This window comes from Prosopis cineraria, unplaced genomic scaffold (assembly GCF_029017545.1).
Source record: "Prosopis cineraria cultivar Desert tree isolate PC_DT_omini unplaced genomic scaffold, ASM2901754v1 PC12, whole genome shotgun sequence".
Lineage (NCBI taxonomy): Eukaryota > Viridiplantae > Streptophyta > Magnoliopsida > Fabales > Fabaceae > Prosopis > Prosopis cineraria.
The window spans coordinates 5743039-5755349 of record NW_026555343.1 but is presented as its reverse complement, the minus strand read 5'-3'; the positions used below and the strand labels follow the sequence as shown (position 1 = coordinate 5755349).

The following is a 12311-nucleotide window of genomic DNA, read 5'->3' as shown; positions in this document are numbered from 1 at the left end:
GGTTCCCCATGAACAGGTGGATTCTTCGGCGGTCGGTGGGCGAGCTGTGGTACAGTGGTCGTGAAGGACGAAGGGACAATCAGTTTCGCGGCACTGGTACCTTGGGCCAAACCCTAGCTCCTCGCAGCCACTGCATTGGAATGGAGCTCCTTCGCTTTTCAGTATTATTGGATGCTGAAGATGACATGGGTGATTCATCGTCTCTTCAAAATCACTTCCCATTCGGTGCCAACCCTCCTCTCCTTTAAACTTTCTTCTGCAGCTTCTTGACGATCTTTTATATGTCTATGTATAGCGTCTTTTTTCTGTTCAACGTAACTTTCTTGAGAGCTATTCCCTATACATAAGCTGAGATTTATGAATTTCTCTGAAGTTTTCATTTTAAAAGGAAATCTTCATGAAATTTACCAACCTTAACATGAAAGAATTTAAATTCCACATAGATATATAGATATATATCTTTCTTTGTGCAGCTTTTTGTTTGGAAAAAAAAATGACACTTCTTGGCTAAAAGAAAATGACAATTAAGTACCGAATATTAAATTAGTAACATTTAGGTCCTTAATAATTTTTTTTTGAAAAATAAATTAAAAATATTAACTCAAATAATTGTAAATTGAATTTTTTTAATTTCAAATACGATATTTAAATTTTACATGTAACTCTCAGGATTGGTTTGCATCAAGAGAAAACTGTGAAAGAAAATTTCTAAAAATTGTAAATCTTTTTATTATTTTTTAAAATTTTTCCTCCTAGTTTTCTCTACCCTTATTTGTGGGGCTAGTTTGCAACTAAATAACATTCCGGTTTATAACTGTTTAAATTAATATTTGTAACTCATTTCAGAATATTTTATTGGGACTTAACTGCCATTAATTTGATCTATTGGGACTTTACCGTTATTCTCTGTTTTTATTTTTTTCAAATTTCTCTCCTACTGTTTTCTTTCTTAACAAAGAATCTTACATTTTGTAGACGACTTTGCTTTTCCATTTCTTAATTTCTTCTTAATTTTCTCTCTTTTCTCACTGTTGTTTCCCGAAAGTTTCTTCATTTTTATCGGATAACCATTTAATAAAATGCACATATTCATTACTTTATTAATGCATTGCATGTTTTTTTAAAAAAAAAATTGATAATGCGGGAGATGCCAACAAGTTTCTTCACAAATAAATACACTACTGATCGTCACGGCATATTATATCGTTGACGAAGAAAAACAAAATAAATTTATCCAAAAAGAAAAAGAAAGACGATATAATTAATTGATATATATCTTTTTCGCCAAGAAATCATGACTTATACCTTTTAGAATGAGAATCATGGGTAGATTTTTTTGGACAACAGAATCATGGGATGATTAGCTGAACCAAAATATATAATACACACAACACACACTCATGCATCCATGATTAGGGGTTGAAGTAGGCCAAGTAGTATTAGGGGCTTCTTATTTATATCTAGTTTAGTCTATTTATTAAATATTTAAATAGGCCAAACCAAGTTTAAGCTTATATAAAAACTTTAATTTGCTTTCTGTCACTAAAACTTGAAACCCGCGGGAGATTGAATTACACTTGAAACTCAATCTTAGGCATGCAATAAAATCACTGAGAATTGAGAAAAAGAGAGAACTTGAGAGGGACAGGGAGACTTCAATCATTTATTTATTCTATGTTTTTCTCTAATGTGTGGGACTAACTCCCAAAGCACCAATTTGACCCAAAACCAAAAAAAAAAAATTCCAAATGGGCTGGGCCCAAATCCACCAAGAGTAGACTAAATTAATCAAATAGAGTTGCGTTTATCATTAATTTTAAAAGATTGATTAGTGCTTTATATATTTAACAAAATCAACATCCCCATCAAACCAAGTCGAGCTTGTGATTCTGTATTGATCCAGTCAAATTAAATAGATATGTGTATAAAATACATAGAGAATCGTCAGTATGACGATGAACATTATTATATTTCTTCATGGAAGAGAATGAACATGACATAATCTTCACTTTTGACCAAGTGTAACTTCTACACGCAAAATACCAACCTATCATTAATTTACATTATCTTTTTGGGCCCATCAAACTCAAAGTGTAAAAGAATATCAATCATCTTGAAAAAACCGATAACAAGAGAAAACATCATGAAATGCAAAAAACCAACTAGGCCCTATCATTATCATCATCATTTAATTAATGATTGAAAATCTTGGCAGGGAAATAGATAGTTCTAACTCCAAGGCAATCAGGCACACAGTAATTATTACAAGACTTGCAAAAAGGATTATCATTACTACGAGCAATATAAGAATTCAAACCTATTCGTCGAGACCATCAATTTCGCTGGCAAGGTGGTAAGGGACTGCCACAGAGACCAGAATTATTTGCATAGCTCTCAGCTGGCACTTGTGGAAGCTTCGGTACTGGACCTATTAAAAGATTGTTCGTCACAGTAAGTGTCTTCAGCCTTCCGAGCTCGCTCAATTCTCCAGGAATTTGCCCACTGAATCGATTCCGATCAAGTCTAAGGGAATTGAGATAGGTGCAATTTGCAACACTCTTGGGGATTTTCCCGGAAAAGTTATTGGAAGATAGATCAAGAGTTACCCCATATGGAAGAAGAACATCAATATCTGCAGGAATTTTTCCCGAAAGTTTGTTCATTGACAGATCCAATCCTGTTAAGCCGGAGCAGTTTTGAATGCCACGTGGAAACTGGCCCTTGAGTCCCATGTTTGACAGCTTCAGATTTATGACTCTATTCTCACGAGAGTTCCAACATTCGACCCCAGTGAATCTGCAGATAAATCCTTCTGTGATGTTGTTGAAATCCCAGGAAGACTTCAGATAACCATACGGGTCTTCAAGTGAATCTTTTATACTTTTCAAGCAGAAGATATCAGTCACAGTCCCGTAGGTCATGACGCTGCAACTAAGTAGGAACCAGAAATTAACGATAAGAACACAGACAGTTCGGCTGCCCAGAACCATCTTCATCCAAGAACCTTCTGGATATTCTTATGAACTCACCCTGACGAGGCACATTTAAAAGAGTTTAAAACAAGAACAGAAAAAACAGTAACATCGCTAATCAGTTTATGATCAATTCACAATCAGAATCTTGAAGTGAATAAATGTTCAAAACCCTACCTGAGTAATCTGAGAATCCGACTCAGGAAAAAAGGACGATGCTTGTGGAGCTCTTGAAGCAGACAGATGGAAATGTGTCCTTATATTGGGTAAGCGGAAGTGCGAGAAGGTTTGAACATGGTTAGGTGTATAAGTATAGTTTTCCAAGTCTTCTATTGGAATGACTCAAATCCCTTGAAAATTCCGAAGACTGAGTTTAACTTTCGAGTAAAATAGAAATATTTAGTGTTTTGAATAACTAGGCAATTTATTTGAATAGCACATTTTCAAAGTCCTGTGTACATTTATCGACAACTTAAAAAAACAATAAGTGAAAATTTCTTATAAACTGATTCTCTTGTCTAATCACGAGATTACTAAAATGATATGACTATGAATGAGTGTGTGGCTAAGAAGTTTCGATATCAGTTTCCACTATAAAACTATAAATGAATATAAGATTGTTGGGAAAATGTCATGAACGATCATGTTTCTGGTGTTCAAGACATGTGGAATGAAACCAAAAAAGTAATGTGGAAGCGAAAATTGGAGGATAGTAATATAAATATGAGGAAGATTAACTAGCTTTTAAAAAAAGTTCTGTAAATTGAGAAGAAAGAACAACAAAGAGCTGTTATTGAGCGGGTCAAACAAGAAAGGGGCAAAATTTTCCACGCTGAGGGACGACCTGAATATTTCGTGTGGGAGCACATAGACTTTGACAGCTTTTAAATGGAGAAATTTCCCACGAGTCACGGATGATCTTGGCGGCCTCACCTCTAATGAACAAGCTAAACCTATTGCAGTGTGAATTATTTAATCTATACATGCTGTTTCCTCATAATTCAGGAACAGTAATATGCTGATTAATAGGAAGAAATCCATATTTTTTTTCCCCGCATTCATTTAATCTGGATTCTTTTTGAATCAGGTGATGATCTTTATTTGCTAGAAAATCCCACAGGCAAGAGCATTGCGTAAGTTAAGGCAAACGGAAGAACAGAGATTCCTCTTTCTTTATATCATCGCAAGTCTCCACTCTGAATTTTTGATTTTCCGATTAATTCATGTTTCCATTAATGATCATAACATAGTAAAGATCGTGTATTCCGTGACGGTCATTATATATCCCAAAACTGCAGTAGAGAAAGCGCAGGATAGATCCAAAGAGCTCCACACCGTCTAGCTTCTGAACCAAGTTATTGTATATAACAATCTGACGACGTAGAGTAGTTCACCGAGCTGAGTAGCGTCAGCTTGTAACCCGAGAGGGGGTTTCAAGACAGTGGAACATGGCTAGTGTCGGCTGGGCTGTTAGTTGCTTTGAGCTGGCTTGCCCACTCCAAGTGGAGAGTTGAGCCATGGGATATGAGCAAAAGCTTGGATCTCGTGGCTCCTGGACGGGAGAGGGGACTGCGTGAGGCTGGTTTCACAGAACAGCGAACACCTCTGGCTGTCTTCAGTGGAGGGATTACAAGTCGCTGCTCTTCCGGCCCACAACGCCTGGTTGGCCTAGCTCCTTGGACCATTGTTTTTATTAATTGCCTCCAACGGAATGGGCTGGCTCGAGACGATGCGGTTTTATTTGTGTTGCGAAGTTCAATAATGGATCATTTTAAATTAATTTCTCCATTTAAATGCATAAAAATTTCATTGATTTGTTCTTGATCCAGATTCAAATTCATATTTTATCCATGTTTGAACATGCATGAGAATTTGTATTTAGTTTATGTTCCATTATAATTTTTTATAATTTCAAAATCTTTCTAATTCTAATTATTTGAAATTTTATTTATCCCAACCCTTTTTTTTTCATGATTTTTTATTATTGGTGTTTTTCTTACTCTCACTTTCTAGTATCTCTTGTCCTTGTCTTTCACTGAATGAAAAATGGAAGATTAATTCATCCACTTGTAATTGTTTTGAATTTCAACTCATTTCTCTTCTCCTACTAATTTTTTTGACATTATCCAAATAAAAAATTTTAAATATGTAAATTGTACATCTAAAATTTAAATTTAATTAAATCCATCAATCTAAATTTGCATTACCAAATTTTATCCCTATCCTGAATATTTGAAATTTAATTATTTCAACCCTATTTATTCTTTTCATTGTTGGTGCCTTTGTCACTTTTGTCTTTCTCTTATCTCTCATTCATTCGTCAATTGAAAAATAATGATCAGACTCCCAATTTTTAAATCTCACTGTCTGTATTTCGTTAATTTTTTTTTACTTTACACAAATAAAGGATATTAAATGCATAAAAATTTTAAATCAAAAAATTAATTTCAAATCTGCCCCTCCAAACACCGAGAAAACAAAGAAATTTAATTGAGAAAACTCTAGTGGCATGAACGGTAAAGGCACAAACAACCAAGTGGCATCAAGGAAATGAAGCCAATTGGCGGAGACTGGGATCAATTATTGGGCATCACGAGTTCCCCACACATACACAAACACACACAGAGGAAGGACGCACTGATACAAACGTAAATAAAAGCGCAGGATCACGAGCAATACATATAAACATATACTGTTACTTCATGTTCTTGATGGTGAGGTTATTGCAGTCTGATCAGTAGTCCTGAGCATGCTTCTTCTTCTGATTGAAGAATAAGAAGAAGAACCAATCGCATCCACTAAATTCCTGTACGTTTCCTTGGAACACTGCGTGCCCATCAACCATCCTCATCTCTCTGATAATCACTTTCTATGTATATATATATATATATATATATTCCTCGCCAAAAGCTTCTGTTCTCTCTGGCTGTGCCTTCACACTTCCTTATTCTGCTTCTTCACGAGCTTATATAGTGATTTCTGGTCAACCTTCTTGAGCTCTCTCTCTCTCTCTCTCTCTCTCTCCCCCCCATACTTTTCTTTCCCCACTAATATTTTTTCAATTTTCAGTTTACTATTCATTCAATGCACATGTTCAGTCTTTTATTAATGTCCATTGCCTGTTTTTAAAATGCTGGACTCGTCCATATCTAAATATAAAAGCTAGGTATTAACTACACCGATTAAGAAAATAAATTAGTTTTTCTTTTTATTTTTGTAAAACGTGTACTGCTTCTTCTGAAATACTCATTCTTTTAATCATTACATTAAAAGAATATACATTTAATTAGTATCAAAATACACTCTTTAATTAATTAGCTCTTACATTTAGGATGGGAGAGTGATTCCGTGCTGAAGATGCCAACAGGTTTCTTCGCATATAAAATACGCCACTGACATCGTCATGGTTGAGGGCATTCATTTTCAGATTAAAGAAACATTTATACTTAACATCTCTTTGGTGCCATCACTTCTAATCAATTACATGCTCACTTCTGCCAGGCTTCCACCGCCATGGACCCGCACTCAGGCTGGGAGCATTTAATATACTTTTTTTTTAATATTTTTTATAATGCTTCAACTTTGCAATTTTATTTTTTATTTTTTTAATTATTGACTTTTATATTAAATAATAGACATTTCGATATCTTAAGTCTCAAAACTACAAAATTTCTTTTTTTATGACGTTTCAAAAATAAAATGATGCCATTGTAATATTTTAAAAAAAATCATAAAAGAATATTAAATTTCATCATTTCAAGATTTTAAGATATGGAAATGTTTCTTATTTCATATGAAAACTAATGATCCAAAAAATGAAAAATAAAATTAAAAAATTTGAACATTATAAGAGACATTAAAGGCCTCTAACCCAGCATGCCTATCACCACCTGTCGTTGGGGTGCAAATCCATCACAACTAGCGGGTGCTCCTTGCTTTCCTTCAGAGCATTAATCTTAAATACGTTAGGGTGCCACTACTTAATTTTAATTAATCTCTTTACCTTATGCATCTATGGTTTCACCTTAAGTCATGCAATCTATTAAACGTTCTTGTCATCTTCGCTTTCTTGATATTTGGTCTCAACTCTCATATCATGACTCTCCCTACCTCGCCCTGTTTATCTTGCGTGTTATTGCCCTCTTGACCATCTCAAAGCTCCTTTTCACCGTTTCATGGCTGGCAAATTCGATAAGTCATCCCGCGAGTTTTGGTGAAAATCCTAGAGCGATCGGACTTCTGGCCTTAGTGATGAGCCTTGTTAATTCTTTGAAAAAAAAAAAAAAACTAACAATGGGTGTTATGGTCATTTTGTTTCAAAACTTATTTTCAATTTAGCCCCTCAGTCCAATAGTAAATTTTTAGAATTTGTTAGGTCTGACGATATAAAGTCATATTTGTGGTCCTACATTGAAATTCTCTCTTGAAAATTTAAGCCTAGGATTGAAACTTAATTTTCATACTAAAATATAGCCTCCCTTAGTGTGTTCTCTCCTTCTCAATCTACACCCTACAGTCACCTCCATATCATCTTCTCCTTCGTTTTCATCGCCTTCTCCTTCGTCTTTGATCTCGCAACCACATTGGATCTCACAAGTACTACTGACTGGATCTTGCAACCACTGTTACTGGATCTCAAAGCTTCTCGCCATGAACTCGCAGCCACTGTAGTCTCCCTCTTTCTGGTCCAATCTCCATCTCCCTTAGATTAGTTATAAGACTTTCTTTATTTTAAATTTTTTACCTAGCTATTAAAATAATAACTTATTTAAAATATAAAAATATTATTTTATCAAAATCTAAGCCATTCAATTTTCATCTAGACGATTCAAATCAATTGGTTTATTTAATGGGAAAATGACAAAAAAAAACTATCTTTGAAATATGAAAATAATAATTTACTATCTCAAAATATGATTATTATTATTATTTAGTCCTTAGGAACTTGTCTATTATTTAAATTTTTGACGAAATAACATATTTGTCTTCAATAATTATTATATATTTAAAAATGACTATTTTGATTATGTTATTGAATAAAACAGAATAAAAAATGACAATTTTCTTTTTGCAAATAGACAATTCAACCTGACACAATTAATTTCTTAAAAAATTTTACAAGCCATATGTTCATCGAAAATTTTACTGAGAGAGGTGTTTTTGTGTGTAATTTAAGACTGATCCTCATTGGAGAGTCACATAGCGATGGTATACCTGTTAGAAATTATCTAACAATCAAATGCTCCAGGTCATTGTCTAAGAAATTATCTAATCCCATTATGGTCATTCTTTAATAAAGAACGAAATGTCATCTCCTAGAGGAAACAGAGCCTGACGATATTTTTATAATAAAAGTGACTTCATGATTCATTCATTTACCAGTCATCCAATTTTGAATTATTTAGTACAAAAGCCTGAGTTAAAAGAAGCATATCAGTCATATATATATATATATATATATTGGTTAGAAGTCAGCCAATTATATAAGAACTTTATTGATAGACGATTTATAAGTATATTTGTAAGGGGTCTTTAAATTTGAAATTATGTCCTAACCCTAACGGTGAGTCCCCGAGACTCAATTCACTTAAACTTTTGTTTATAATAAAAAGGTACAAAAAAGCTAGTGCCACTAAGAGAACAGGAAGCCAATTGGCATAAACTAGGATCAATTAATATTAAAGGCCATCACAAGTTCTCCGCGCACACAGAAAGAGGAAGGACTAATACAAACATGACTTCGGGATTACACTGCCTGGCGAAGGTAAACTGATAGTTTTGAGTTCAGGACAAGGTAAACTGCAAATAAGACCCAAACAACGAAGGATCAGGAGCACGGTCCGAACCGAAGATCCCTCGTGCTTATAGAAGAAAAGACCAATAGAAATTAAACAACTATATATCAGCTACTTTAATCCGCTTATTTTCTTCACATTTTTATTATCAGTGTCTGTTACTCTATCTTACTTCTCATCTCATCTCTCTTCCTGGTCTCTCTCACCAGTTGAAAAAAAAAAAAAACCCATCAATACGCTACCAATTTTTTATTTCTACTTTAAATCTTAGTTCATCTTCATTATATATCTTTAAAATTTCTTATACTATTTTTAAATAAAAATTTTTAAATATATGAATTTTAAATATGAGATTTTAATTTTAAGATTTAAATTCATCAAATCCAAACGCTATCATGATATATTCTAGTTGTGAGTGATAATCTAAAGAAAGCAGGAGTAGGATGTTGGGTTATACACATATGTATGTATGTATGTATGAATGTCTATCTTGGTTACAAAGTGATGCCGAGCACAGATTACAAGGCTCAACAAATTTGAGCTTTCGATGCTTGTAAATAAATCTGTCGTTGTAAGAGCAAAACTAACCCAAGTTAAGATTTCTTGGCCTCTTCCCTTTTCATGTTTATCAGAGATTCTTGCATGAAGCTGCTACTTCTAGGGCATTAGACAATGGTCAAGCTGCAAAATAATGTGAAAGCCCTGCAAGATAGACACAGCAAGGAAATAATCAAACACAAGTCAGTAGGATATAGAATTATATATTTATTTATATTTTACGTAAAGAGTTGAAGATCTAAGTCATAGCAAGGCAGAGCTAGAAAATATATCACAAACTCTAAGTAACTCCCTCACTCCCAAATTATAAGATAATTTGATATTAAATTATACATATCAATAAAGTTTAATAAATTTTTAAAAATATTCTTCATTTAATATAACTTTAAATTCATGCACTTATTTATTTTAGACCACAATATAAATCATATTCTTGAAGCATCCCTCAATTCAAAATATAGAGCATTAAGTTTTTTTTTTGACATTTATACTCTTACTTTAATGAAATTAATGTTATTAACAAGGGTAGTTTAAATATCCTACTCAAGAGCGTAAATGAAAAAATGCGATTATTTTTAAAAAATTAATATATTAATTAACTTTTTCTATTAGAAGCTAAATTAGTTGACAACATTGTGATCCAAAAGAAATAGTTATTACACCACAGTTTATCATTTCAATTCTCTATTCACTTAAAAAGTAATATTAAAAAATAAGTTATATAAAGCTCTGACATTACTAACCTATCCGCCAACTGGATAGCCATCTTGTAATTCAAGTTAGGGCATTGAGAGAGGGGGACCCGGCCCTTGTTCAGTTCGGTCGGGCTAGCCTACCCCTGCAAGTAGAGTATTGGGTCATGAGATTTGAGCAAAGGCTTTGTTGAGCCTCATCTCTTCTAGACAAGAGTGGCCCACAATGTCTAGTTGTTTTTTAATCATAATGACTTGATCGAAGAAAAAACTTGGAGATCTAATTAAATTTTTGCTCTTAAATTATTTACTCCTGGGCATATAATTATGTAAACTTATTTGTGGCAATTTGTTCCCAAAAACAATACATTGAATTCTCATGACCTAAAAAAAATTAAATTTCATAATTAATTAACCTAAAAATTTATTAAAAAACAAAGCTCAATAATTACTAAAAAATTAATATCAATTAAATATTTTAAATTATCATTAAATATCAAGAGATGAATTTTATTTATTATTTGTATATATAATCCAAAAATACCATTTTGTCTTTTCATTCTGGCCTGAATGATTATTAGATCACAATTGCCAATAACAACACCACTAAATAATTAAAAGAAAATAATCTGTATTTGTACCGAAAATTTAAAGGTCGGGATACCGAAAGAAAACAAATATAAAGAAAACTTTATTATTAGCAACAACAGTCAAAAGTACAACCAACGTGACAAAAGACCACGTAGCTCGTCACACCAAAAAGTGCTCTAACAAAGTACATCACTTCAGTAAGTGAAGCAACATAAGAACACAATTATGTAATTAAGCATCAAACTGATGGGTCCAAGCTCTAATCTAACAAGTTTTCAGCGAGAGCAGCAAACAATGGAGTTGGATTTCCGAATATCAATGATAATATAACACTGAAACCTAATTTCGCCCCTTTGATAATCACCCTTGTGAAAAATGATCTCGGCCTCGCCGATCTTCTAACCAAGGCCAAAGATGTGATCGAGCTTCTATCACTTTGCACGGTCCTACTTCTTGATAAGCCTGCAGTCTCACTTCTGATGACCAAGCTTGTTCCCCTCAGAGATGAACCAGAAGAAGAAGAAGAAGAAGAACCAACATTGAAATAGCCCTTTTCCCAGTTCTCCAGAATCAAAGTCTTCACACAATAGACATGGTAGCAATAGTCCCCACAAGAGGACACATAGGACCACCCTTTGAAGGGCTTCTTGCTCTTAACGTTATCTAAATCCTTCCTCTTGCATTTCACACATGTGGAGGGCATTTCGTCCTCAAGATTCAGCTTCACAGTGCCACGAGTGTCAGACAGGGTTCTCTTAAGATTCATACAACAAGGGTGCAAATCAAACTTGTTTCTGGAATATTGATCATGATACAAGAACCCTCGAATGTCCCTCCCGCAAGCATCGCAATATCGGCTGTTCGTTCCACCCGGAGGTTCCCAAAGGAACTCAAATTCAGAGTCATCCATTAATGGATGCTTTTTGTAGATGTCTGTGGGACGAGCCTTGGCACACTCCTCGTGAAGGATGAAGTCACAGCGATCGTTTTCACACTTATACCTCAGGCCAAATCCTAGTTCTTTGCATCCACTACACATGAAAGGCTTTCCTTGGCTCATCAGTACTATCGGGTGTTGATGCTTTGGGTGATCCATTTTCTCCGGGATTGTTTTCTTCAGGTTCTCGCTACCTTTTGACTTTCCTGTAGCTCTTGACGAGCTTGTAGAGTTCTTGCTGCTTCCAGGCAAGCTTCTTGAGCTTCCATCTCTAAGCTTACTTCTAGTTTTTGATTGGCTTCGAGAGTTACTTTTGGATGACTTGCTTGAACTTCTACCTCTAGACTTGCTTCTAGATTTTGGACGGCTTCCAGAGTTACTTTTGGACAACCTGCTTGAGCTTTTCTCTCTAGACCTGCTTCTACATCCATGCTTGCTTCGCTGCTCTTGAGTGCTGGAGGAAGAAGAATCAATTTTAAAATGATCACTTTCCTTGTTCTCCATATTCAATTTCTTTGGAGCCAATCTTCTATATCCAGACTTGCTTACAGATTGTGGACGGCTTCTAGAGCTACTTCTGGACGACCTGCTTGAGCTTTTGTTTCCAGACCTGCCTCTACCTTCACTCTCGCTTCTAGTTTTTGGCGGATCCAGACGGGAAGAAGAAGAAGAGGAACCATGTTTCAAATGTTCCCTTTTCTTGTTCTCCATATGTTGAGATTTTAGCGTAGAGAAAGGGATAGACTAATCTGAAAATTACTTCCTT

General features: G+C 34.4%; 1 protein-coding gene across 2 annotated transcripts; it reads right to left on the bottom strand.

Moving 5' to 3' along the window:
- Positions 1-205: 205 nt before the first annotated feature.
- LOC129288858 (probably inactive leucine-rich repeat receptor-like protein kinase At5g48380) lies at positions 206-3302 on the bottom strand. Of its 2 annotated transcripts, XM_054925659.1 has the most exons (3): positions 3150-3302; positions 2318-3030; positions 206-337 (listed from the first exon to the last, which is right to left on the bottom strand). In XM_054925659.1, the coding sequence occupies exon 2, from the start codon at positions 2994-2996 to the stop codon at positions 2334-2336; it is 663 nt and encodes a 220-aa protein (XP_054781634.1). In that variant the 5' UTR covers positions 2997-3030; positions 3150-3302; the 3' UTR covers positions 206-337; positions 2318-2333. The 2 variants fall into 2 exon arrangements, with proteins under 2 accessions (XP_054781634.1, XP_054781633.1); XM_054925658.1 differs by lacking the exon at positions 206-337 and having other exon boundaries at positions 2095-3030.
- Positions 3303-12311: the final 9009 nt, after the last annotated feature.